The 27,445-nt window shown below is 40.6% G+C and overlaps 3 protein-coding genes and 1 long non-coding RNA gene across 8 annotated transcripts in view; 2 read left to right on the top strand and 2 right to left on the bottom strand.

Annotated features, from left to right (window-relative positions):
- The window catches only part of NAA15 (N-alpha-acetyltransferase 15, NatA auxiliary subunit), a 39,793-nt gene extending 37,012 nt beyond the window's left edge, over positions 1–2,781 (bottom strand). Inside the window, exon 1 of one of the 2 annotated variants that reach the window (XM_086889838.1) lies at positions 2,507–2,781. In XM_086889838.1, coding sequence (XP_086745964.1) covers positions 2,507–2,509 — 3 coding nt within the window. In that variant the 5' untranslated portion in view covers positions 2,510–2,781. Of the gene's footprint in view, positions 1–1,496; positions 1,752–2,506 lie in introns of those variants that run through there. The other variant, XM_086889837.1, reaches the window with a different exon arrangement.
- Positions 1,827–4,854, top strand: NDUFC1 (NADH:ubiquinone oxidoreductase subunit C1). The gene is made up of 4 exons (XM_086889873.1): positions 1,827–2,196; positions 2,923–3,026; positions 3,861–3,940; positions 4,688–4,854. Coding segments are annotated over exons 1-4 (555 nt in total). The 3' UTR covers positions 4,689–4,854.
- Positions 4,855–5,674: 820 nt separating this feature from the next.
- MGARP (mitochondria localized glutamic acid rich protein) overlaps positions 5,675–27,445 on the top strand; it is a 54,293-nt gene continuing 32,522 nt past the window's right edge. For 2 of the 4 annotated variants that reach the window (XM_086889872.1, XM_086889871.1), the window contains exons 1-4: positions 5,687–6,060; positions 7,518–7,621; positions 8,670–8,772; positions 13,019–13,297. In XM_086889872.1, coding sequence (XP_086745998.1) covers positions 5,976–6,060; positions 7,518–7,621; positions 8,670–8,772; positions 13,019–13,297 — 571 coding nt within the window. In that variant the 5' untranslated portion in view covers positions 5,687–5,975. Of the gene's footprint in view, positions 6,061–7,517; positions 7,622–8,669; positions 8,773–13,018; positions 13,453–27,445 lie in introns of all 4 variants that reach the window. The other 2 variants (XM_023926408.2, XR_015286990.1) reach the window with 2 other exon arrangements.
- On the bottom strand, positions 13,867–27,089 carry LOC111928915 (uncharacterized). The gene is made up of 2 exons (XR_002864373.2): positions 26,874–27,089; positions 13,867–19,234 (listed from the first exon to the last, which is right to left on the bottom strand). It is a non-coding gene; the product is annotated as an uncharacterized LOC111928915 (long non-coding RNA).

Consider the following 27,445-nt stretch of genomic DNA (forward strand, 5'->3'; position numbering starts at 1 on the left):
AAAAAAAAAGCAGGAAACAGAAATCTGCTTGCACTGGGGCACACCTTTCCTAATCTGATTCAAGTTATGAATACAAGGGTGCTGAGCCAGCAGTTTCCCAAAGACATTCTTACTCCTTGTTTGTTCCTGCCCTCCACACAAATACTCAGACACATCCAAGCAATGGGAAAAAAAAAATTAAAAAAAATAGGAAAGAAACAAAAACCAACCAAACCCGCTCAGATTTAAACACAGACAAGCTCCTTAATTCAGTGTGCCCTGTAATCACACAAACCATCCTGCAAAGGAGGATGGATCACTGAGCAGCAAGGCTAGATCTTTCCCAGCCTGTAACATACTAAAACTACATACTTACTACAAGGTCATACCAACTCAGAAGCATGACTGATGCTTTCAAAGCAGAAATCAGATTTATAGTTCATCATATTTACTTTTTAACCCTAATGGAAATTGCATGTCTTATGGTCACATGCCTGTTAATACAGCTTTCTAGCTCTAAGTGTTCCATTTCCATAAAACATTTTGGAAACAGAAGTGATTGTACACATTGCTCCCACTTAAGTTTCAGAAGTTTACAGAACCTTAAGAATGCTGTTGCTCCAAAAGAACAATACTCATCTTACTTCTGATCTTTGGAATGACTCAAAATAGTAGTGTCTCTTCGAAAGATAACAGATTTTCATACAAAATGGACTTCTGAGAGAAAACAGCTTGATCTAGATACAGAGTATTCTAAATAAATCCACTAAGTTGCTCACCAACAAACATAAGATATTTCCAATTCAAACCATGACCTTAGAAACATAATGTTCCTGCAACACCACATGAAAGCTGAAACAAGATCCTCAATATATACTGATTTGGCACGCTAAAAATGTATGAATTGGGCATACTTTGCTGGTATTTGGAATGTAGACCATCTTAACCTCATTCTGAAAACCAGGCTTATTGCCTAAATTCCACTGAATGTTCTCTCTGATCAATATGCCAGCCGCCACCCAGTAAAAACGACTGACAAATTTCCACAGAAGTTGGCTGCAAATTAAACTTCAGGAAGACTTCAAAACATTCATCCTTCTCCACTTCCTCCTTCGAAAGCCATCTTCCCATCGACCAACAAACATGGTTATTGTCTACAGCAAAACAACGAGTTATAAAAGAAAAAAAAAAATAAAGCGAATCCAGGGTGGGTGGTTCGGCAGGACGGCAGCTGCAACGGCGAGCGATGAATGAAGCGGCCACGGGGTATTTCCCGGAGCCCGGGGTGCCTCAACGCGGCCAGCGCCGCGACCTGGTGGGCGAGCGGGGAGACGCGGCGGCCCCCGGTCAGGTGGGCGAGTGACAGGCGGCGCTGGGGCCGGCCTGCCCCAGCCGTAAGGAGCCGCGACCGGGACGGTGGCGCCAGGGCTCCGCTCACCTCCGGTTCGGGGTACGAGCTGGGGCCTCCTCAACCCGCTCCCCACAGTCGAGCCCGGGCCTCCCGCCCCGCCACTCACCAGGATGCGCTTGAAGAGCGCGTTCTCCTTGGGCGGCAGGCTCACAGACGGCATCCTCCCCGCCGCCGGCTCCGCCGAGGGGTTCCGAGGAGGCGAGTGAGTGGGTGGGCCGGCTACGTCCCGTCCCCGCCGCTCGACCGCCGCCGCCGTGAGTCTCCCCGCAGGAGTATAGCCGCTCCCGCCGCCTGCCGCCCACGCCGCCGCGGGCCCGGCCCTTCCCGGCCACTCCCAGCCCTTCCAGGCTCCTCCGGTCGCCGCGCGCGCCGGGCTCCCCGCGCCAGCCCCGGGCGCGCTCACGTGGTCCCGAGCGGCCGCCGAGCCGCCGCCAAAATGGCACCGCGGCGCTTCCCCAGCCGGGTCACGGCGTCCTCGCGCATGCGCCGCGGCCCCGCGCCGGCCCCGCCCCGCCAATTGTGTGGGCTCCGCCGCGGAGCCGAGGCCGGCCCGGGGTGGTTCCGGCTCGGCGGCGGCACTGCTTGGTGCCGGCAGCAGGCAGGGAAGAGCGGAGGGCCATCAGGTTGCGTAGGGTCCGCCGTGCCTTACGCGGCGGAGCCCGCCCGCCGGGGCACGGGCGGGGCGGTCCCACCCCCGAGGGCGGAGCCGGGTCTGGTCAACAAGATGGCGGCGGGCCTGAGGGCGGTGAGGCGCTGGGGGCTGGTGGTATCGGCAGCACCAGCACCACCACCACCACCCGGCCTTGGTGAGCGGCGGTAGGGCGAGAGCCCCTTTGGGGTAGGCTGGTGGGCTGCCCTGCTGCGCGGCCCGGTCCGGCCCGGCCCGGCCCGGTCCCGTCCGGCCCGGCCCGGCCCATTGACCTAGGGCCGCGGGAGCCCTACTGCCTGCAGGCGGCAGCGTCCCCGCGAGCCAGTCCGCGTCTGGGGTTAGTGGAAGATTCGGTCGCAGCTTCTCTCCTTTTAGTATTTTTAATCGAAGCCCATTAATTATTTTTAAATTTTTTGTTTATCTGTTTTAAGTCGGTGTTGCTTCCAGCAACAGGGGGGAAGGCTCACCATGTCTCGCCGCGATGGTGGTGCCGGCCCTTCCCAGGAAGGATGTTCGCGGAGCGCACTTCATGGGTGGGGGATGGGAGGTGAGGAGGGCCCGGGGGTGGGGGGCTTTAGGCAGGAGACAGCGAGAGGTGTCCTTTTAGAGCACAAGATGCTGAGGGAAATAGTTTTTGTGGCTGGGGAATACTGCTTTTTAGTTGTTGGCAGTCCCCCTCCCCTCTCGGGTCAGGGAGCGTATGCTGTGGGGATGCTATGAATGGATTGTCTATAACAATGTTATAGAGACTACTTCATCATTGCATTCATTTGGGGTTTGCGTCGTGGTTTGTATTTTTTCCCTGATTGTATGAATGTCACTAAGTACTTTGTAGTCGAACCCTGAGGAATGTTAATGCATTTGTAATCTTGTGCCTTTTCAGCTTTTACTCGTTCTGCATTTGTTGTGAAAAAAATGAATAATGCCCAGCCAAACTGGCTGAGAGTTGGCTTGGCATTTAGCACCAGTGCTGCCTTGTGGGCTTTTGTAAGTGTTTTTATTTGGTTTTGTTGAACTTAACTATTCCTTAAAAATCATAATAGTGATATGAATGCAGTGACTTCAACCTACTGAGTTTATTGGAGTAATGGGTGATCATAGTAGGTGTCAAGATTGAAGCATGATTCATTATTAATGTTTTCACATACTTACGTTTTTATGTTGTGCTCTTATTTTAAGAAATGAACAACTTTTTCAGCTTCTTAAAACAGCCACAACAGAATTAATTCTTCAAGCCTGTTGGATTAATGCTTTGGCATTATTCTCCCCATGGTCTTTCCAAAAAGAAAGAAAACCTAGGGATGTACCCAGATAATGTTGTGTTTATCAGACTACCAATTCTCTTCTCACTTTTCAGCTGGTTAAGGTGGCTGATTTCAGTAGATTAGGATTCCTTTTTCCTGAGCAGAGTGCAGATGGAAGATGTTCTCTGTTTCAGAGAACTCACAGACTTTATGGTATTAAAGCAAGCAGGATGTAGTAGCTCTCAGGACGAATCATGCAGGATAAGCAGCACTCCCATGGTGACATGTTTTCAGGGTGGGATGGATTCCCTTTGGGGTTTTCCCCTTTTTTGGCGCTGGTGAATTAATCAGCAGTGGAAGCCCTCCCCATCTGGTCAGGAGAAAATGTTTGTCCTATGAAGCATTGTTTCCACACCTTTTTCAGTTGATAATTAACATATGTTGTGTTCTGGATGGTCCCAGTTACATAGTGGTTTGCATTTTGATAACAGGTATTTTATATTCTGTAGAACTCTTTTTGTTGTCTGGATTCAGCTGTGAATTGTATAGGTGTTTATAATATACTTCTATTTTATAGCTTATCAAGCAGCATAATGAAGATGTAATGGAATACAAAAGAAGAAACAAGAGAGGACATAAGTGTGCAGGATGTTCATAGTAAGTATGCACATACGAATGCTTTTGACTTAGCTGAACACAAGTTCTGAAGATCTTTGATGTCTTTTAGGAGTCAAGATTTATGAACTGAACTGATTTATGTCCTTCTTTTTTCCTCAGTACTTTGCATTTTGGCTTTTGCTATTCTTTTAACTCACTCCCAGCTTTAAAATTATAAGGTGGCTGATCTGTATTTTTATATATTCTCTTGTATGAATATTCCCTCTCAGCTTTCTATCTTTAACATGCAAATTCTTAGAAAATAATACATCTCTTACAGTGTCTAAAATAAATAATGGTTGTAAACTGAATACCTTAAAAATGGCTCAGTGACAAGGAAACAAAAGTGACTAATGATAGCTTATCTTTTCATCTTGCTTTTTATTTTAACATGTATACAGTGGGGTATATTTTTTCTCAGTTTCACTTCCATGCTGTACATAAAATGATGCAAAGTCAATACCTGTAGATGTGCACTATAGGGCAAAGTGTATGTGTTTGTTGTCCCTTTAAAGTATAAAAAACATAATTTATGTTTCTGACAGCTAAGAAGTCTTTGGGGATTATGGCCTCAGAGCAATTAATATGCCACATGAAAAAATTCCTTATACTATAGAAAACCTTGTGGTGCTGTGGTTATTTTTCCCTGTAAACCTTTCTCTCCAGATAAAAATGCAGGATGTTATATTTCTGACCACTTTTATCACATCTATTTTTTTTATTGCTAATAATTTTTTCTCTTCTTAGGCTGATGACACGGTCACAAAGAGATGTGCACTACAGAGCGAAGTGTATGTGATTGTTGTCCTACAAATAAATGAGCACAGAAGAAGTGTGAAAAAGTTACCTAATTACTTGTATGTTCATACATTTCATGTGCATAATTAAAAATAAATTATAAAGTCTAGAGGAAACCTGAGACTACTTTCTTTGCCATTAATATTTCATTCTGCCAGTCTTGAAGTTGTTTTAAGTGGCATTTCTATTTCATGGTTTATCAGTCATTTTTTCAAATCTGTCTTTGCTATTCTGGAAGCTGTATTGCAAAATTAGACATTAGTTCAGTAAATACTCCAGAAGTGTATTCTTGCTCTGCCGTCACTTTCACTGCTAAATTTATAAAATAAGCAAATATAAGAATAGGATCTGTACAAATGCTAAAATATGCATTTCCTGTGAGCATTTTGGGAGCTGGCCATGCCTGAAAGTTGCCCACAGTCATGAGACTACACAGCCCATGTCAGTCTTGGGTGTGAGCACTGCCTTTTGAACACGTCTGCCCTCTCTTCGTACATCAAGATCAGTCAAGGACAAAGGCTGAAAAATTGGCATCATGGCAGTTGGCAGAATATGGCATTAGATGATCATTGAGGGAACAAAGAAGCTCTGTATAGAGTAAGGAGGAGAAACAGGGCTACTGCCTAACAATGTAGGTAGGACAAGGACAGCTGTACAGGTTTGACCCAGAGATGCCCTTGACTGTGACAGTCGACATGATCCCAGAGCAGCGATTCGAGTATTTCACTGCCAACACTGAAAGCCTTTGACACGGCGCTTAACCTCAATGCCCTTCGCCGTGAATTTAGTTGATTTCTCCATTTTTTCTATGTCATGGAGAAATTTCTTTTTAAGTAAAACAGCATTTTCTCCGTATCTGCCCTCTCCTTGGTCAATGCCGTCCCTGATATTCCGGCTCTGTTGTTGCAGGCAGTACCGAACGCCAGTAACCGTTTACTTGCCCTGGGGCAGGTCGGTGTTGGCAGCGCCCGGCACTGCGCAATGTGCGCTGCGCTCCAGAAAGCTGCTTCATCCTCCCCCTGCACCTGGGGTTTTGCTCCTTCCCCGCCGCCACCCCACGCTCCCAGGTCACCCCCGGGCGGGAGCGGTGTCCAGGTGCGCGGGGCGGAGCTTCGGCTTGACCCGCCCCCGCGGCACCCGAGGCGGGACTGGTGTCTGCTGCCGCAGCCCCGCGACGACGAGCAGCCCAGAGTCGGTTCCTTTCTACTCCGCGCCGCCGCCCATCTCCTCTGCCACCATGTCTCTCTGCCGGGCCGCCTCGCTGGCGCTGGCCTCCCGCCTGAGCAGGGCTCCCGCCGCCGCCAGCCGCCTCAAGCAGCGTGGTATGCGGGGCCGCCGAGGAGCTGGCCCGGGGCCGGGCAGAGGTCACCAGGATGGCGTGAGGGGGCGCGGGCCGGGCCGGGCCGGGTGGCGGCGGCGGAGGGGACGCGCGAAGGTCGCGGGCGGCAGCGACATGGGGCCGGGACAGGTGCGGCAGGGTGGGCGAGAGGTGGGCATGGCTGCTCGGTCATCCTGGGTTGTGGCACTGGCTGCTTCAGATCTCCGCCGCTACCTGCTGGGCAGCCGAACCGGCCCCGGACCCCCTACCCCCGCTACAGTGGCCGCTGCTGCCTTCCCTTCCATGTAAAATAGCGGAGTACATATCCCTCGGTAGAGCAGCCGGAGTGGCGGTGCCTCCTCAAGGTTGCCGGCTCCGGGAGGGAGCGAGAGCAGACCCGGTGCGCCACAGCCGTGGCTTTGGGCGCATCAGGGGTTGTGTAACCAGCGGCAAAAAAAATCTAGCAGCCGTGTAGGGCGATGGCAGCTTGCTGACCATTGTCCTGCTATAGCTAGCAGCCCGGGGAAGCAGGTTAAGGACACACTGCTGCTGAACGAAAATATAAATGTATGCAAATCCATTAGGATGCTTGGCTATTGGAGAAGAGTCTGAGAAGTGTGTCATGAGACAGATGATGCTGAACATAATCTGGCACAGGATGGCAATGTTTTGAAATTGCGATTATTTTTGTAGCTGTCAACTGCAATGCTCAGAGCCATTTTATTTTTCATGAGTGCTTTTTCAATGTGACATTTCTCATCTGGGATCAAGTCACAAAATTCAGCAGAAAGCTTTGTTGACCAAGAGAATTACGAGTGTTTTTCATGGGTCTCTTTTTGAGATGTTCAGATGAATCCAAAACCGTAGTAAAAATCAGTTTATAACAAAAAATTGGGTAGCACTGATGTTAGAGTTAATATGTACCCAGTCAGGTAAAAATTTGTGTAATCCTACCTCTCTGCCCTGTTGGCTAATTTATGAGGTGAAGGGTGTGTATCCAAGTGTCAGTAGTCTGGGAGTGAAAATAAATTAATTCAAACAAAAAAGCATCTTTAAAAATTCCCTGTTATTAAACTGAAGAGAGAGTTAATTACTTCTGCTGATCATAAACAGTAAGGACAGATAAATTATTTTATCTATCTTAGGAACTCTTTTACATTCCTTTTTTTTATTATTAACATTCCTTAGTCTATGTAGACTGTGCCCAGTACTTGGAAGCTGATGGCAGATAATGTAGTTCAAAGAAAAACACCTCTTAGGAAGAGTTCAGCCATTGACCTTGTTCTTTTGAGCACCACATCCTGTGTAAGTCAGTCACAGGATACCTCAATAAGCTATACCTCTCTGTTTTATAACCTTTTTGAATAATTCTTTCCTATACAGAATTCAGATTCCATCATTCTTTTTTTGTGATCATATTTTAGCAGCACTTTACATCAATTTATCTGATGGTTTTTATAGCACCTCCTCGCCAGATGTCATCTGGGAGTGTTCCTGGCTCTTCTGGAGACAGGATGACGATCTATCTCCTTGCTGGTGTTGCAGCTTTTGGTGGTTTATTTTATGTAAGTGTTTGGGGATGGAGCTGTTTGTGCTTTCTGAGCTGGCACAGTATAAGGTGTGTTCTGGGTTAAAGAGTATGGTCAAGATGCAAAGCGTCAATTAATGTAGATATAAGTGCAGCCTATCCTAGAAATCAGATTAAGAGAATTTAGAAAAGCTGAAAACCTATTGATTGCCTGTTTTACCGTTACTTTGATAAGTAGTGCTGGGTCATTCGTAGGGGAAAGCATATTTAAAACTGTGTGGAATGAATGTGTCCAAAGATGGAGTAAGGCACCTGTCTCTAACCCCTTGCCTTGTATTGTCAACCAGAAACATTAGCAATATCTCAAAGTGGGCAAGGCAGATGTGAAATAAGTGGTCTGAAGCTGCAAGGGGAAAATATGAACCTTGTTAATTTGGGCACAAAAAAAGAAGATAAGAACATTAGTTACTTCAAGAAAGCATGTTAAAGTTTCGTAAGCATCTGTTTTTGTCAAGCTTTTCAGTAACCATTCTCTTTCCTGCTTCTAAATATATCTGATTCTGTGCTTCACCTCCCTAAATCCTCCATTTTATAGCTTACTTCTACCCCTCTCCCCCAAGATCTGAGATAATGACTAACATACCCCAGAGAGGTACATATTTCCTTGTCCCACAGAGTAATCCCCTTGAATGGTAAGTAGCTATTAGTTCAAAATATCAAACATTTATGATTGCATTTCTGGATGACTGACATATTCTCTTGTTATATTTTTACCACATTACAAAAAGAGTAATCTTAATGTAATTATCTTTTAAAACACTGTTTTCAATTCCTGAAACACTGAAGCACTTCAAAAGCTGCATGGTATATTGTATTTGCTTTCTAACAATGGAGAAATATTAAATACATAAATATATTAGTATAGCAGGTTGATAATTTTTTTAAACCTTGCTTAGGATAAATTTTATATGCATTTTAAGATGGGCAGTAGCACTTTCTTAAAATCCTTTCTCTCCCTGTCCCCTCTTTGTGTTTCATAAATTTATAGGGATGTAGCTGTAAATTCAGGTATAATTCCCTTTCAGGCCTACAGAGTAGTCAATTCATCCCACAGCAAGTTTATCAAACATACAAATATTCTTCATGAGAGAGCAGAGGGGCAGAAGAACAATCCTTGGTCAAGGAAGGGTGAGTTGAGCTCTTCTCTCTTGTTCCCTGGGTACATGAGGATTTGGAACAGATTTCTGGATTGTCTAATCAGGCTTTAGCACTGTCCAAGTTCTTGTCTGAACTGTGTGAGTGAAGGCAAAGGTGACTGTGGAGTGTTCTGTTACAAAGCTGCTGCTGCACAAGTTTTGGTAGTGGCCTTCATGTTCAGACAGTGAATCTGGTCTTTGATCCACCTGTAGAGTCTCTTCGTATGGAAAGAGTTGATGTGTGAATACTATTAATTGTATAATGGGTATTTGATTTACTGGAAGCTTAATGAAACTTGACTGAGTATATAATGCTGTCAAAAACAGTTTTGTTCATTTGTTTTCAGTGGTGGGGGAGAAGATAATATCTTTTTCTCAGTCAACAGGTTGGCTTCAGGCCACATACCATCAGGAAATACAGTTCAATAGGGAAAAAAATCCTACATTTATAAAAAATGTTTTAACTTGGATCAATTTTTTGTCCTACAACTTTGATTTTGTCTTTTCTAATTTGGAGTTAAATGAATTGCAGGCATTACCTAAATGTATAGCAAATCTTTACTTAGCTCTTCATGCTTGAATAATTAGACCATCTTAGTTCAGTTACTTGTAATGGAATGTTGTCCCTGTTTACATCAATTAGTGTTATAGCACTAATATAAAAGGTAGAACTTTGGCAAGCGTGGACTTGTCAAGAAAAGCAATTAGGAATTTTTTTTTAAGGATCTTTATATATTTTTATTTGATTGTTATTTAAAAGAAAAAATAAAGTATTGAAGCTAGCCAGAGCACTTGAAACTCTTCATTTTCTTTTAAATGTTGATATCTAGGGAATTAATTTAATATATTTGCATGCACACAAAGAATATATTTTAATAAAGTATCTTGAGTTTAAATTTTGTTTTCAGTGTGAGAACATGGTTTAAATTCTCTGCCACTATAATTATTTCTTTAGAATTCATTAGCCTTGAACTTCTACAACATATGCTTTAGTTTCAGAACTTTAAAATTACAGATCTTAAGATTTAAAGTAGTCAAATACCATAATTTCCAAAAAAACAAAAAAGAAAAAGCTGAACACAGTATAGTTTTAAAACTCAATTGTTTAAGTAAATGCTGAGAATTCAGCCACAATTTGCAATCCTTCATTGTCCTTAAAATAAAAAATGTAACCAGGACCAAAGCAGATCTTTTCTAGGGACCAGGTCTCCTGCTGTTCAGGGCAGAAGTGAGGATTACCCTCATTACTTTCTGAATGCCATATTTGGGAGAACAGGGAAGCATTAAGCAAACCTTACAACATATTCCCAGTGATGTCAGTGTATTCCCTCTTTTTCTTTTAAGGTGCACTTCTGCAAGGTATAGAGTTTTGGCCCTAGCCTACCCACAGGCTGGAGTGAAATACTTGTAGTACTGAGTGTTCAGTAGTTGATTTTTGGTACTCTCCAGACATTCCATCATCTGCTGCTTTGTGCTGATTAATAAGTCACATAAATGTCACAACCAGTGGCAGATGATTGCTGCCTCACTTTTTATTGATAATAAGAACTCAAAAATGTTTCTAAGGCCATTTAGTGAATACAGTTGAAACTCGTTTTCTATATTATTTTCAATATTTGACTTCTGAATAAATGCTTAGCCCAGATTTTTAGTTGTACTTCTGAGTAGCTAATTCCAATTCACAATACAAAACCACCATTGAATCAGCTCCTTTCAGAATCCTTCTTCATTCCCAGCTGTGTACACCCACAAGAGCAGAACATTAAGAATGTTGCATTAATTTTCTTGTTCAGTCCAAATTCAATAATCAGTTGTGTTCTTATTTTTCCTACAGAATCCTCTGTGTGCATTCTCAAAAGAGTTAACACCGCTCTTCCTCCCCTTTTTCTCCCATTCCCTGCATAGTCATACTTCTGTGTTTATCTTGTCACAGAGTGTTAGCATAGTACTGCTTTTTCCAGAAGTGCCATTGCAGTTTATTTCCCTGTGCATTCTTTAGAGTCAGTCCTTAGACTTTTTCACATTGCTGATAAGAGCAGTTAAAAATTCTGTTCTCAAAGTGTTCAGATTTTTTAGGGGCACATTAAATCAAGCTTAAAATAAGTTCTAAAACCGAGGTTGTAACCATATGAAGTGGTAGATAGAACAGCAGTATGCCAAGCAGCATGTTCATGGCATATTTGCTGTCTATGGTAGAAGAACTTTCTAGGTGGAAGAACATAATACTGGAGAGCAGCTGATCAGAGATTCTTTTGATAGGATTTTTATAGTTTCTCTTGTGGGGGAAAATTCTCCCCTTATGCCTGAACCCAAAATGTCTAAAGTAGAGAACTGTACAAGTTCTGCAAACAAGTCTGTCAAAACAAGAGAAACAATCATTCTAGGGTTCTTTGTTTATTAGAGGATTGAAATTATATTTAATATTAATTAATTAATAATTAATAACCATTAATAATAATTAATAACATTAATTAATCAATGATAACAGACATTTAGAAAGAGATCTGATAGCAAATTTTCTGTGGCTCCTGTTAACTGAAAGCTACTCTCAAATTACGGAGGTATTTAAAAAGCCCGTGGAAGAAGCCTGACTCAAAGTAGCAGTAGAAAATCTGGGACATAATTTGAAATGTAAAATGATGTTTGGCTTGCAGGATGTTCTGTTTGCTTATTTAGTGAATACTGAGTTTTGCCTTCCATTTGTTGTTTGTGTCCTTTAAGCTTGTTCCTGATTTCCCTCTTTTTTAGCTATGACCTTACTTTTTAACTCGTTGCAAGCTGATTCAATCTTTCTAATCTATACTCTTCCTTTACACTTTCTGGACTTTCTAATATACACTCTGCTTTTACACTTTCCAGACACAAGGGAAAACTCTTTCCAAACCTGTGGAAGTTAAATACAAACAAAGGACAGTCGTTCACCATTGAGTACATTGCAGCCTACCTTGGGATGACTTTATACCTTCTATTGTAAAACTCCATTTGTGTAAGACTTTAAAAGAACTACCTATGTTTGCAAGGCCAAACCATACTGAGCTTATTACTGAATCTGCTTTGTAGAAGGCAGTTCTGAGATGGAGAAGCTGGCTGTTCTGAAGTAATGCACTCTATATTTGACTGTCTATAATGAAGTGTACTGAATGCTGAGCTTGGCTGTTAGTCTGTTCTTTGTGTAATGAATTTAGGGGTTTTTTAACAGTGTTTTCTTAAAGGGACATGATCAGGTTGCATAATGCAAAGTTTTGATTTTTACTGGGCAATGAATGGACTTGTCTTAAAGCCTGAACACAAAATGATAGGCTTTCACTGGCATAAGAGGCCCAAGAAATAAAACTGATCTGTTTAGCTTTTAAACAGATACAAAAGAATAGAACAAACTCTGACTATGTCTCTTTAAGCTCTTTTGTTTCAATTCTCACATAGTTTACACTGTATTACAAACTCTGTTTTCAGTTCCATTATTTCATATGGTGAGTTGGTTCTAGCAGTGAGCTTGTGATGAACAGTTGATGTATAACTTTTCCTTTGTGAACTTGATGTTAGTACGTATTTGCATGGCAGTTGAGCATCTTTGTTGCTTTGTGCTGTTAGTTTTTCATAACTCGTCTCAGCTGAATTTGAAGTGATGCATGACTGGGAAACACTGTTGTTCAAGGTTCTAAGGAGTCGGACTCACAGTGGTGTACACAAGTCTTTAAAAGAGAGTTGTGAGTTGTAAAAAGAAAATAGTCATAAGTGGTAATGTCTCTAAGAAAGTGAGCTCTGACTAAAAATTAGGAAGTTCTTTTCTTACTCTATATAAGACCAAATGTCTTATTCCCCATATGGTAATTCCACAGAGTCATGGTCCCTCTGGCACCTGTGTGTATACCATCACTGGCCCTTTCAGCAGAGTGGTTTGAAGCAACACTTGGCAAGGTCCTTTGTTATTCTTCCCTGCACCCCCAACACTTGCTTTAAGCCACAGTTTCTTTTCTTAGCACACTGAAACATGTTATGAAACTCAGTAATTAAGAATATGGTTTCCTCATCTTGTAAACATAGTTTTTTGATGCCACATTAGACAATATGAGGGATTAATTATTGATCCTTTTTTATTGTTTATTCTGATCCCTGTTAATTCTGAGTCTTAGCTTCCCACTTTAAATTTAAATGAGGATTATAATAAAAAGTAGTTGGTGAAATTTTTGTTGTATCCATGCATTTTACTTTCTTTATTGTATTGAATAAATCCTTAGAAGGTGATGGAGAAGAGACAGATGAAGTCACTGAAGCAGAGGCTGAGGAAGAGGCTGATACAGCAGCTGCTGTTGAACCTTCAGCACAGGATGAGAGTGCTGGACCCACAGCACAGGATGAGACTTCCAGGGTATCCGCAGAAGCTAAAGGGGAAAATGACTTACTGGCTCCAGAGGTATCCCATGCTATGGAGGAAGCACAGCAGGAAGCTGCTGCTAATTCGGAAGCTGCTGCTAATTTGGAACTTGCTGCTAATTCAGAAGCTGCTGCAGTTGAAGGTTAATTTATGAATGTGGTTTTTGAGTGTGTGTGTTGTGGGTTCTAAAGCTTTTCCTCTTACAGAGCATTAAGAATGAGCAGCAGTGTTCCTAATGGAGTTTGTCCTGCAGTGAAAACTAATCCAGGCATTAATTTGACATATCATGAGCATAAGGTAATTAAGTTTGTTGAATCAGTGTCTCTGAAAGCATTCTGCCTCTGGCACCAGAGTTACTGTCTAAAACGATTCAAATGCTTATATTACTACCCCATCCTATTTCTTAATATATTAAGTTGAGCATATAGTGTGGTCAGTTAAACAGGTATTTCAGTAATCTAGTTCTCAAGGAATCTAAGGAATCTAAACACTTTAGTTCACTAACCATTCCAAGGATATTCACACTGAATAGTTATATCTGTTCTATCAGTGTAACTTAAACGGGATGTTGAGTGGCAAAGAAAATGCTGTCATCGTCTCAATTTTAAGCATATATTAGGCTAAATTTTCACAACACAATACAACATCAAATTGTTGTTAAACACTGAAGTTGATAAGTGGCAAAACATTGAGTATATTGAGCTGCCAGGGTGTTTGAAATAGTTTTGTTTATTGTGCTTTTTAAAAAATTGCAATAAGACAAATGCAAAACCATCCACAAAATGCGCAAGATACAGGATTATAACTTAATTTGGCAGATTTTTAAGTTTTTCCTTAATTTTTTTTTACCATTATTCTTGAAGGGATATGTCCAAAACACAGATCAAACTGAGATTAAAAGTATTTTGACTGCTAATCTATGGGCATTTATCATAGTACTGTCAAAGGTGTTACCAGATTCTGAATTATTTTCACTTTTTTCCTTGGTGATTCCAATGAGAAATGGATGCATCTTGATTGCCTTTTTAACAAATAAACTTGAGAAATAGTGCAGCACTTCTAATTGCTGAGTTTTATGAAAGTTCTAGGTATGAATGTAATTTTAATTTGAATGTGAATAGTTCCTGTGTTTGTCTCTGAAATAAACTACTACAAAAAATATTTTAAAGCAATACTTAGTTTGATCTGCTGTAATACAGTTTATATAAAGTAGAAGTAAATACCTTGGTAGTGATTATTACTGCTTATATATAGAAATATTTATAAGGTAGTAGTTAAAATACCTAGAGCCCTAAAAATTTCCATTTCTGTGGAATATTTAGACCACTTCATTTAGAAAGGAAGTAATCTGTTGTATGTTAAACAACTTTAATTTAAATTTGCTGAATTAGAGTCATTAAGAGATATGTTTAAAAATGTCTTGCAGCATCTCTTGCTCAACGAAGCAATTGCAAAATTTCCCTTTAATTTCATAACCACTTGTTTGTGTCTGGAAGTGGTTGTGTATTCCTTTAACAATGCTTATCTACAAATAACTGTTAATTGCTGGGTAAGGTAGTATCTTCTGTATGGTAAATATTTCTGCCATTTTATTGAAGAGGCTCTTTCCTGCGAAAAGGAAGCTAGGATCTTCCCTGAGAAACATGGTACATAAATTGATTAGGTATCAGGAAGAAATTCTTTTCTGTGAGGGTGGTAAGCCATTGGAACAGTTTCCCACAGCAGCTGTGGATGCCCCATTCCTGGAAGTGTTCAAGGCCAGGTTGCATGGGGCTGTAAACATCCTGGTCTAGTGGAAGGAAGGTGTCTCTGCCCATGGCAGGGGGCTGGAATGAGAAGGTCTTTAAGGTCCCTTCCAATGCAAATCTTTCTGTGATGATTCTGTGATTAAGTCTGAGGATTTCATTCTGGACATATTTAAGTATGTAAGTCATGTACTTAGTGATCACTATTTGATAAGAAGAAATATGGCTTGTGACTTTTAGTTCCTGCTGGTGTTATCTGGAAGTGGAGGAGCTCTTTAGAAATTACTGATTTCTAAGATCTAGTATTTCTGTTTTCTCTGAGGAAAACAGCACTAGAACCAGACTTCTGTTACACTGAAAGATGTAAGGGAGTCTGAGGGTCTTCCCAGGTGCCCTCTACCAAATCTTGCTGCAGTGGTTATTCTTGTCTGGGAGGTAAAGCTAGCAGAAACAAACCTTTGGGATGTAAAATTGTGAAGAAATTGAAGCAAGGGATGTTCTCCTTGCCTCATCTCTTGGGTGTTCTTGGATGTTCTCACTTGCTTCTGAGCATAAGTGTCCTGTGCCACTGGTCCCCAGTGCAGATTGCTGTGAACAACTGCTGGTGACAGGTGTGCCTAGGGTAATGAACTCTGGGGTCATGGCCATGGTTCACATGGGGTTATACCCAATGTAACCAAAAGTCCTGGCCTGCGAGGCTCCTGCGCCAGGTCTCCTTAGCACTCCCTTCTCCCTCAACCAGCTCTCCTTATCCTGGTCCTTCCTGCAGAAGAACAGCGTGGCCCCCTGAGCAATTCTTCCCTTGAGCTCCTGACCACGGGAAGGAAGGGCACCAGCAGCACATGGTCTGACACACGGGGTAAACCAGCATCCCTTCCCTCTAGGCCATGTAAAAACTAGTTTCCATTGGCATCATGCTCACAAGAAGATGGAGGTTTGTTTCAAAAGTTCTCTGTACCATTTTGTTCAGTGTCTACTTGCAGCCAACAGCTATTGTGTTTAAAAAAAAAATTCTAATTAAAATCCTTCTGGATATAAATCAGTTTTGGATTTAACCATCTTTATTATTCATGTTATCCCCATTTAGAGGGAAAAATAGCATAGCTCCACTTTTTCTGAGGTAGAGAAGGATTTTTCTATCAGAACTTTGGATAAAAGTATGTATTTGAATAGCTTTTACTAGTTTTGTTGGAAACTTGGTGTTACTTCTGCAGATGAAGGTGTAAGTATTTGTATTGTTATTGGTGAACTTCTGCTTTTTCAAATGCTGTTATTTCTTTTAATCTATAAGGCTTTCCCTGATGTTTAGAAGTGCAAGCTATGAAGGGATGCTTGTCTCCAACTCTTGTATACAAATAATGGAAATGTATGATTATACATGGATGTGCAAAAACCTCCCCACCCAAACCAAAACAGATATCAAACAAACAAACAAACAAACAAAAACCCAAACCCAGCCCATTTCAGAAAGTTAACAATTGTACTTGACTGGAATGTTCTCCTTACCTCAAGCAATTTACAATCTACTGCTGGTATCCAGAATTCTGTGAAATACTGTTGCCAAAATAAGTACTGAACTCTGTTACTCTGTTCCCAAGGTTTTAACTTTATCTAACTTCTAATTTTCTCTACCTTTTTATTGCTTGAGCTGTCACCCTTGATTGCTGCCTGATGCTGGTTAAATTCCTGTTGTTCTTCTAGTGTACTCTGTGTCTGGGGCCATAAATTAAGCCTTCTGACAAACCAAATATGCTGTAAAATTCACAGATTGGCAAACTGCTATTTGGAGTAGGCAAAGTTGTTGTATCTGTGAGTTCTGGTGTTTGGGTTGCCACCATAAACTCTTCTCCAACTCTGGTATTGAGGCTTGAGGTTTTGGCATTATCAACTGAAATAACAGAAGCAATTAAACCCAAACTGCTTTTCCAGACTTCTTCCTGACTTCTCTAGCATAGGGTTTTTTCTAATTTTGAAAGTATTGAAGGGCATGGTCTCTTCTCTGTTATTTCCAAGGCTATTTGAGTGAGTGACTGGGTTTGGGGAGGATTAGTGTGTGAATGTGGCAGTGTTTTCCATGCTAAGCTTCAAACGCACTACAATGCCAGTTGCCTGCAGCCTAGAAAAACAAATTCCTCTGGACAGGAATTGCTGCTTTTGGGACAGGACTTTTGCTGATCCCATCATCCAGTGATGCCAAGCAGACAAAAGCACCTGATATAATCAGTGCACGCTGGCTTGGCTTGGTAAGTTACCAAATTCTGGGTGTGCTGACACTGTTAGTACTTAGAAATTACTGAAGAGTCCTCAGAGTGATTTGCAATTGCTCATACTTATTCAGAGGCTTTCAGAATGATGTTGCTCAGTAGAACAAGCACATCCTTCTAGGCATCTATTTGTGTGAGATGGAAGAATGAGGACTTTTTTCTCTTTATTGATTATGATAGACAGATCTAGCTAAATTAGGCCCTAAGAAGTTGTATTATGTAAATATTATCCTATTGGGGGAGTATCTGTATCTGGAACTTCTGTTTGGTATTTCTGTTTCATGTTTATCACTTTCTTTTATCTGTCTCTTGGACAGCTGCACTTATCTTATATCTCTCCGATTGCCATACACTGGCCACTAATCTCTTCTTCATCCTCCTGGTTTTCCTTCATAAAGCTGTTTAGGTTTAGATGAGTCATCATAGCATAACTGGAAAATCTCTTTTGGAAGAAAATGAACAATATTTAGAAAAAAAATTCTGTAAAAATTCTGAGCATCCGAAGACCCCAGTTAGTACATGGAGAGACTGTTCAGTTTTAATCAGCTTAGCCAAAAAGAGAATTTTACAGCATGCACTGGGCTGAGGAGGAAGATTTTGGTAAAATGGAAAAAAACTCTAGAAGTTCCCAGCTAAGAGTGCAGACAAATAAGTGGGGGAGAACTGCCTAAAATAACCATCTTCCTATTTGTCTATTCTAGAACATGGGGACAAGTAGCTTCTCAAAATATACTAAAGCTGGTAGAAGGACATACAGTGAATAATAATGCCTAAATGAATGTCACTATTAAGGAGAAGATAGATGTACTCCTTTTACTAGTATTAATGGCTCATTGTCAAGACTTAAAAAGAATCTTAAAGTACCTGCATGTATTGGAGAGCAACAACTCACTTTGGACAACAAAATCTGTTAGCATTTAATTTACTGTACATAGTATTACTTGTGTTTGAAATTTTCCTATAAATACAACAACCACAGGAATACTGTTAGTCTCCTACTTTAGAGAAAAGACGGCAATGGACACCCCTTGCTCTTTTCCTGTGGTGGCAGTTCAAACCAGAATGGGAACAATGGGGATTTTGATGTTAATTTTTGGGCAGTGTTTCTTATAGCAGAGAAAAATATCCTTTTCAACAACAACTTTGCTCCTTTAAAAACCATGTTAGTGGATAAAACTTGGTGCATTACTTTGTATGAGGAATGTTAAAGAAATTAGAATTAATTAGAAGTTTTTTTAGAACTCCTGAAGGATTTAATACAGGATAATCGTGAAGGATTTAATACATCAAATTATTAGGGTGTTTGCATATGCGCAGTTTATATAAACTTGTGCTAGTTTTCCTTGTGATCCATTCCCATCAGTAACTAAAGACTGTTCTATGTTTAAAACAAACAAATAAGGTGAGTTACTTCTCATTGCTACAATTCTGTGCCACAGAATATAAAACAGTATTCTTGAAATTTTATGAGATATTATAAACTATTCTGGATTAATGTGACATGCACTGTTATGCTTTTATTGTGAACATTATAGGCATTTCTGAATCTTTTTTTAATCATTAATTGTAGAATAAACTCTCTTCAAGGGAGTCTTCTGGTCATCAGTATGAACTAATGAGGCTTTTCTTGGGAACTAGTGACCTACATCAGGCACAAACAACCTGTGATGTGCTTGGCTGATTGAATGTTTCTCTTTCTGTATGGAGTGATGAAAACTTTTAATCTTAATAATGTGCTTCATAATGCCATGGCCTAGGCTTTCAGTTGCACCTCATGGATTTTTATCTGGATTGCTTGTGGATGGCTTGCAAAAAGGAAAAGAAGTAGAAGATTTATTAGAAGTCCCAGCTTTCCTTTTTTCATCAAAGACTTTGAGCTCTGAGCCTTTGGTTCATGTTCATCCTGTGGAATAGCTGCAATGCCAGAGGGACTAAACTTCTGATGCCCATTGTCTCTAGTGAGGGAGGGCTGAGGTTGAGGCCACCTTCATGTCGCATCCAAGTAACAGCACAATCAGGCCAGGGCAGTTCCACAAACAATTCATCAGTTGCCAGACACTAGTTTCTAGCCTGTGTGTTCAAGGATAGGAATGATCAGAGTGAAAAATATTAAAAACGAGATTCACTTAATAAATTATAAAAAGTTTAATATAAACAAAAAGACAATTAGAGACAAAAGAAATAAAGCAAAGGGTTAAAACGGTTAGGGTTAGGTGCCTTGGTGCGCTGCCAAGAGCACACCTGGTATCTCAGGAACACTCTTTTTATCCCCTCCTGCTTTGAGGGTTTAATGCATATTCAAACTTTTTCAACAAGTATTTAGCATGTCCCCTCCCTGGTTCTACCTATTTAGAACATGATTTGTATAGTTTTTATTTTTGCTGACAATCACTATTTCTGCTGGTCATCATTATTTTTGCTGACCACCATTATTTTGAGTCTGGTTTCCTTTCTTCTGCAAATGGTCAGTGTTGATAACAGTCCGGGCCCCTCATCCTTCGAGGGCAGCTGGACTTCATATCTTCTGCTGATAACAGTTTGGGCTCTATTGTTCTCCTGATAACAGCTTGGGCCCCACTGTCTTTGCCCTCTGGGGTTTCCTTGCTTTGTACCTAGGAGATTCCTTTAAGCTTAAAACTTGTTAGCAAGAAAAAAGTACATACATAGCCAAAAAGTATTTAACATATAATATTCATCTTAATACTTGCGAAAGCCAATATCACAATATAGATTTATAACAAAAATAATCAGTATTTTTCTAAGTAATTGTTGTTTCCTTGACTGTGTTTAGAACTAAAAAGTTTTGTTTATTCCTGTGTGGAGCTCAAGTGCTGATTTCACAGTATTGCAGAGAGGCATTAGTCTGTGGTCAATTGCCCTGTACCCTTTTTCCTTTTTAAGCCAAATGTTTAGGGCTTTAAGCCCAAAATGTTTTTCCTTTCCAAGCAGTAAGCTGAGTAACTTGCTCTAGCTGGTTGGAATCCTAAATGTTCACTGAATAAAATGCCAGAGAAGTGAGAGAGAGGATTTCAGATGGTCCTGAGTGACATTCCTGGTGATGGGAATCTGCAAGCCTGGTGGGTATCTGCAAGCCCTCCATCCTGAGCTCCCTGGATCTTCCTGACCACTTGCACCTGAAGCACTTGGTCATGTTACAGGGACAGCTACACAGCTTTGCCTGATTTGTCCCAAACTACCTCAGTGATTACTATTCCCCCTGTTTCTACTGATGTGGTTTGAGCCCTCATGAACAGAGGGAGGAGGTGTGGAACCCAAGCCATCCATGCCTGGGGTCACAGGTGGCTTCTGGTGAAAACATGGAAGGGAACCTTAGCTGTCATCACCATCTCAGGATTTGGAATTTCCCTTTCCAGTTCCCTAAGGCTGATGGAACCAAAATATGTGAAGTTGCTCTTAAAGGGAATCAGTTTCTTGCTGCTACTGCTGTCTTCTCCCCTAGGTTAGATCTCAGTTACCCAAGTACCCCTACTTCTTGTGCTCTATTTTGCATGTTTTCTCAAATAAATTCTAGAATTACTTTTCTAACATGACAGAAATTGACCTTTTTAAAGGTCAGTTCTACTCCACTGCTAGTTTTCCATTAGCAGGTCTTTAAACTATGAAAAGGATCTGGGAATATTTTGCTCTGCTTATCTTAACATTTCAGGGGACATCCTGAGACTTTCAATGGACCTGACTGAGGAAGCTTTCTGTAAGAAAAGCATCATATCATAAGATGGTCTCTAAAAGACTGTAAATAAAACACTGTTTCTAATTTCACAATTAAATTTGACTTCCCTCCCTTTGGAATTAGTGTGTGACATTGGTTATATTATAGGCAGCTTGAAATAGCAAAGCCTTGTTTTGTACTCCAGCTTTGGTTTGTGTGCTCCAGGTGGATTCCATTTGTATGAAGCTGTATTCCATTTGTATGAAGCTGGCTAACTTGTATTATTTTAGCTTTACAAAACCAGATTCTTCTGCAAAGAATATTTTTAAAGTAATTGAACCTGTTGTTTGGCATTAGAGATACCAGCCTCATCTTGACTCCCTAGAGAAAAAAAAAATCATCATACAAAGGATACTAGTAAAGGAATCACTCAGAAAAGCGTATTTTTAAATAGAATTAAAAAATTCTTTTAGAATTACAGGATACCAATTGCAGGAGCTTATAACTTCTGATCAATGAACCAATATGATTTCACAGAAGCCCCTTATTGTTTACATTATACACTTGTTTATAGATTCTAAAACTACTGTTCACGTGATCACACGCTACTTGATTGGTGCCTCTATACTGTCCATGTGCTGAGCACACACTCCTCAGGTTTTGTGATTTGGTTACAGTCCAGGTGTTCAATAGCCTTCTGTTATCTGGTTCCTGTGGTCCTGTTTCCCTGCTTCTCAGCTGCTTCTTTCTTATTTTAGAACAATTTAGGTTTCAGCAACCTTGAGGAATTTCAGAGGGTCTGATAAGAAATTAGGGCTGGGGCACACCATGACCTAAGTTGTTCAGATACATAGCTACATTTCCACCTTTTTCTTCTTGCACCAGCCAAACTCTCTTTACTGCATTTTCAACCAAGCAGGCCACCAATTTTATGATGCATGGAATAGGACAAAGCAATATAATAGTGACTACTAGTAATAACAGAGCTCCCTAGAGAGATTCATACAACACATTCCTTCAAAATCTCTACATCCATGTCTATGTGCTAACAGCAAAACATCCATAGCAATTCTCTTTTGCAGTGTGTCGTGTCTTATACCATCTACATCAGTAAGCATTTGATTTAAAACATCTGAAGTTATGTTTAAGTGCTTGACTGTCTAGCATCTTAACTTACTAAGCGTAAAGCTTGAGCAGCATTAACACTTGGAGTAAGGAATTATGCTATTATTCATGCTGGAGTGTCTCAAACTATGTTATTGTTACAGTTAGATCTTAAGCTTGTGATTGCTTTCATAGCTTTCTTGCTATGTCTCACTCTCTAAACCGTTTGATTTGGTATCTTGCACATGCTAGGGGCAAACATGGTCAGTTTCCCTAAATAACAAGATCTACCAAGTGAATTACTCGGAATTGAGGACCATGCCCTATTCCCACAGATTAGAAAGATATTTGGTGGAAGCTTGCATTTGTAGCAGGACTCAGGGTAAGTCCAATTGTGGCAACATTTAGTCACGTTCTTATACCATGGAGAATTGGGATTAAGAATGACACTATTATTTTTGGGCTGTGAGACTATAATGTTGCTCATGTTAGTTGATTTTGGATTCAGAAAGTACTTAACAAACAGTAATTTCCAGGCATCAATCCTAACAGATCTAGTTCTTGAGATTCTAATCCACTTTCATTCAGTGATTGTGCTATCATACCTGCTTGAAATTCCTTGCCATTTGACCTAATCCTCAACTTCTTGCACATGTCAAATTTTGTACCATCTCTAGTTATGTTACACCAGTGATTCTCCGCACTTGATTTATTTGCTCCCATATTTGGCTTTCCTCTAACTCCTATCCATTTTGCAAAACCAGTAAAGTTACTTACTGGTGTGGGAAATGGAAAAATAGAAACCTCCACAGATGCTGAAGTGTTCAATCTGCAGCCTTGGAAAGAGCTTGGGTTAATGTAATGATAAAGGTACACAAACATAAGGTGGAAAAATTATAAACTTGTTTTCCTATGATTGTAAGTAGGAATATGCCTTGAGTGAGTGAGAAATTATATTAGGTAAAATTGTGAGAGGTTTGAGCTGTAATAATGTGCCTTATAGAGTAGGCTAGGGGTGTGGAAGCTACAATAGAGGTCATGGGTACATGACCTATCCGTTCATTGGCTAAAAGATAGATGCAGTGCAGCAGAACTAGCCAAAGATGATAGGTGAATGAGTAGAAATAAGTTTTGTGTTAACAGTCTATTGGACCAAAATGTTACATATTGCTGTTTGAAGAAGAAACCCGTGACTATCTTGAGCTGTGGCTGACTTTTTGCTTCTATCCAAATCTCACGTCTTCGAGACAAATACCTTATCTGGTTTACTTGAGCAATAAATCACCTTAAATAGCACAGTGGTCCCATTCCTCGTTTTTCATCTCGACAATTGCAATACCAATTAAACATGTGAAAAAAGGATCTCCTGGCATGGCTAAAGATAAACAAAAGGAATCCACTCCAGTAGCATTAGCCCAAGTAAGCCACATCAGAGTAAAACAATACATGTAGTGAAAAAGAAATTGACAGCAATTAAGAATTAATCGAATAATAATACACACAATCAATAACACATGCGGAATTATATAATTAGTAAGCACTATAATACTAAACTGTTGTCCCAGAGTCTGCAACAACTGATAAACCTAAGATCAGTAGAGAATTGGAAAATTATGTCCAGATAACAATTATCCAAGCTCACTTTAAAAGTAGGTTCAGCTGTCATATTAATACAGTCAAATTCCTAAGCCAAAATTACTTGAATCTACTTTTGATTCAGAAATGTCTGGGTTTGTTGGCAATTTTCCCATCCATGTAGAGCTAGGGCCTGGCCACAGCCCAAACCCTAATTGGTGAACGTCACTTAACACATTTTAAAACAAAGCTCATAAAACTAGCAGTTATGAATAAAACCTTAGGGTTAAAGATTAATTAAACCATCTAGTATTTGCATCCCTCTGAAGTTTCCTTCAAGATACAGATGCTTCAAACACAGCAAACCTCTTCTTCAAAAATCCAGCATAAAACTTAGGAAAATAAGTTAATATTGCAGCTGGACTCTGCTGGAGTGCTTTTATAATAATAACTGAAGGAAGCCACAAAACTACCAGTCTGGAAGAGGTTTTTGATGAAGCTCTTGATATCTTTTCTGGGAACTCCATTAAAACAATAGGCTAGAGAAGTAGTCTGGATAAAAAAAGAACATGTAAGCAACTAGAGGACAAAAAGGAAAGGATCCTGAAGAGACACGTGTCTGGTACACGATCACACAAAGAAATGGTAAAGCATATAAAACCTGGTTGTAAATACTATAACAATATAAATAATTCTTATTACAAAAATCTGTGAATTCACATTAAACAATCAATATTTCAACAGCAAGTGTTTGAGGAAGTTAAAACATTTTTAAAATATTCATGTCATATTAATAACAGTCATCATTTATCAGTGTTACTTATAGAAAACAAAAATAACAGAGGTTATAAGCTCACTATTAGTAACCCCTAAAACTGAATCGTTAGGGAAAAGGGAAACAGCTGATGATTTTATGACTAGGATCTGGTCAAAATTCCCCAAGTGTTATGTCTTTGGAGAAATTTTAGATTGTTTCCAGTACTATTAGTTGTATCTCACGCAGTGGTTTTACTCTGTGGGAAACACTTTTCCCAGTAAAAGATTTCCATCTATGTCATAATTAGATTGGAACTCATTTGTATATTGTCTTCCCTTTTTTCATATAAGATAACGATTAGGTTGCTTTATATTTTTTTGTGGGCTCTGAGCAATATTTGTTTATATGTCCAGGCTTCCCACATTTGAAGCATGTTTTGGTGGCTTCTGTTTGCACTTCAGCAATGGCTTGTGTGAGGCAATGTATGGATAAAATGAATGGCTCAAATATCCCTTGTCTTATTTCTGTATATGTGCCCTCTGGGCTTCCTGCTGGTTGGACTTGCAAGATTGCTTTTTCTGAATGAGCACTTGATTTACAGTTCAAAAAGTCTCTTGTATCTGAAGGAAATAAATTTGGCTTTTTCTTTGGATATGGTTGAGCTGCATTCTGTAGATTTGTTTCTTCTGCTTGTGTTAGGGCGCAGAACTTTTTATCTTACTTTTTCCTTGCAATAATAGAAGTGGCCAAAGGTGGCGCTGTAGTGGGAGGTCGGTAGTCTCGATGGTTACAAAATGGCGTCTGCAGCACTGCGCATGCTCGGCACTGGGGAACGCCATCTTGTTGAATGACAACCTCCTGTAGGACCTCGCCATTTTGTTGTACGGCACCTTCCTGTCGGGTGCCGCCATTTTGTTCTATGAGAGCATGCTCAGTAGTAGTGCAAGAGCGCTTGACACGGACACCCCTCTCAGTGCAGGGTTCCGGCCCCTTCCGATGTAATATTACAAGCGGCTGAGGGTGAGCTCGGCAGTGGGGGTCAAGTGGGAGTCACTTGCTGTTGCGCAGGAGAAATTCTAAAGATAAAACTGCTAGCAATGCAGTTTGACAAGATCTCGTTAATTTCACGGCACATTCAAAGGACAACAGCCGCAACCCCATCTTTCCCAACAGTAAGATCAAAAAGCCGAACATCAACAGAGATCCAAATTTCAGAGTTCTCAATCACTTAGAGCAGTAAATCTTCCAATCGCGAATTTAATCTTACTAGCGTCATTGGTTTAGTAAAAACCATCCCTTTGTTCTAACACATCTCTCCTTCTTGCTTCTGCTGTCAACAGCGATTTGGCTTTTTCTCTTTCCCTTACTTGTTGATTTATCAAAGTTCTGTGTTCAACTAAGTGTATCTTCTCCTGCCACCTGCATTCCTCTTTCTTAAAGCAGCACAAACTTTGCACTTGAATAGTTGCGCTCTGCATTTGTATGCCTGCCACAGTCATGCAGAGGCGAAGAAGGGAAGACTCGCCCCACTGTGATTTACCAAAATACGGATATGATCTAGTATCAGTATCCAACTGAGACGGACAAAGACTCTTTAACCGTTTTAGGGTTAAAAAGTATATGTTTTTTAACAGCTCTGGGCTAGTGCTTGGCCAGTGCTGGGTCTCCCCTTAATACACACAGCCCCGAATACAGGTGAATGCAGGCTTTTTATTTACAGAAATATTGAATACAAATGCATATTCATAACTCAGTTGCCACCCATTCTCTGCTTCTCATGCTAATTAGGAAAAAAGCAATTAAGGATGCATAGTTCATTATGTGAAATGGGTTGGTGGTCTTATTTTGAGGAGTGGTCACAAAAGGGAGGAAGGAATATATCTCTTCCTCGTCCTGACCTTTCTACCTTTTCAATGCAAAGTGACAAATGAACCCTTGGCTGGGCTTCATGAAACATGAAGTTTCATGTCTTCAATGAGTTTCTGATTTGCAGTTGTCTTATGTTCTTGAAATTCCTTACCAGATTCTTTGTTCCTCATTATAAACCCAGCTGAACAAGAATAAAGTTGACAGTTATTAGCCAATGATTAACCTCTGATTTTAGCAAAACCTTTCTGTCTACCTTTAATTTTAACAAGGCCCATCTATTTATTTTAATTAGATTTAACAAGGCTTATTTTTAATTAAGGCCTCAACTTCTCTAAAATCTTAAATTTTTCTAAGCTTGTCTCACCTGCTACTATTAACTCTTCAGAGGATACTATGGGGTATCCCATGGGTAATCCCAGTGCTTCTCTCTCTGCTTTTAACTGCCTTAGCACGGTAAGCATCAACTTCACACCGTGCTAAGTCCCTTGGTTTCTTTTAACCAATCGTTCACGGCATCCCAGAGGAACCCTCCCAGCCTCTCCCACTTGAGAATGTTGAAATCATTCTTGGGGGATGACCAAAAAACCTCTCTCCTGACCCAATGTTAACAGTCCTTTTAAGATTTCTGGGTCATATGTAATTGCTCTCTTAGAGAGTATATGCTGAAGGATGTTTAGCGTAGCCTGCTCTTATTTTGACAGCCTTCCCCATTCTCTCCAGCCCTGGCCTCTCACCTTTTCCGGTGTATCGCTGCAGCGTCTATTTATCCGGAGTTTTTTCTCCCTGGAGCCACTCTCTCTCCCGCACTGCATGTGGAGCCGTGCTTTGCCTCCCACTGACATGGTCCAGCTGTGGCAGTCTCTGGCCAGGCCCCCCACCTTTTCACTCCACAGGACCCCCCTTCAGAGTTCGAAGAGTCTGGGTCTGCTTCATATCATGGCACTTTTATCGCATCACTAGGGTCACCAACATGCAGGAGGAGCTTGTAACTTCTGATCAATGAACCAATATGATTTCACAGAAGCCCCTTATTGTTTACATTATACACTTGTTTATAGATTCTAAAACTACTGTTCACGTGATCACACGCTACTTGATTGGTGCCTCTATACTGTCCATGTGCTGAGCACACACTCCTCAGGTTTTGTGATTTGGTTACAGTCCAGGTGTTCAATAGCCTTCTGTTATCTAGTTCCTGTGGTCCTGTTTCCCTGCTTCTCAGCTGCTTCTTTCTTATTTTAGAACAATTTAGGTTTCAGCAACCTTGAGGAATTTCAGAGGGTCTGATAAGAAATTGTACAGACTG

Source organism: Cyanistes caeruleus, chromosome 5 (assembly GCF_971803275.1).
Source record: "Cyanistes caeruleus chromosome 5, bCyaCae1.hap1.1, whole genome shotgun sequence".
Lineage (NCBI taxonomy): Eukaryota > Metazoa > Chordata > Aves > Passeriformes > Paridae > Cyanistes > Cyanistes caeruleus.

Coding starts and splice junctions, on each gene's coding strand:
- NDUFC1 (XM_086889873.1), top strand. CDS start 1,827: ATGGCACCGCGGCGCTTCCCCAGCCGGGTCACGGCGTCCTCGCGCATG. Junction 2,197..2,922: donor ACCACCACCACCCGGCCTTG/GTGAGCGGCGGT, acceptor GTGCCTTTTCAG/CTTTTACTCGTTCTGCATTT. Junction 3,027..3,860: donor GTGCTGCCTTGTGGGCTTTT/GTAAGTGTTTTT, acceptor TCTATTTTATAG/CTTATCAAGCAGCATAATGA.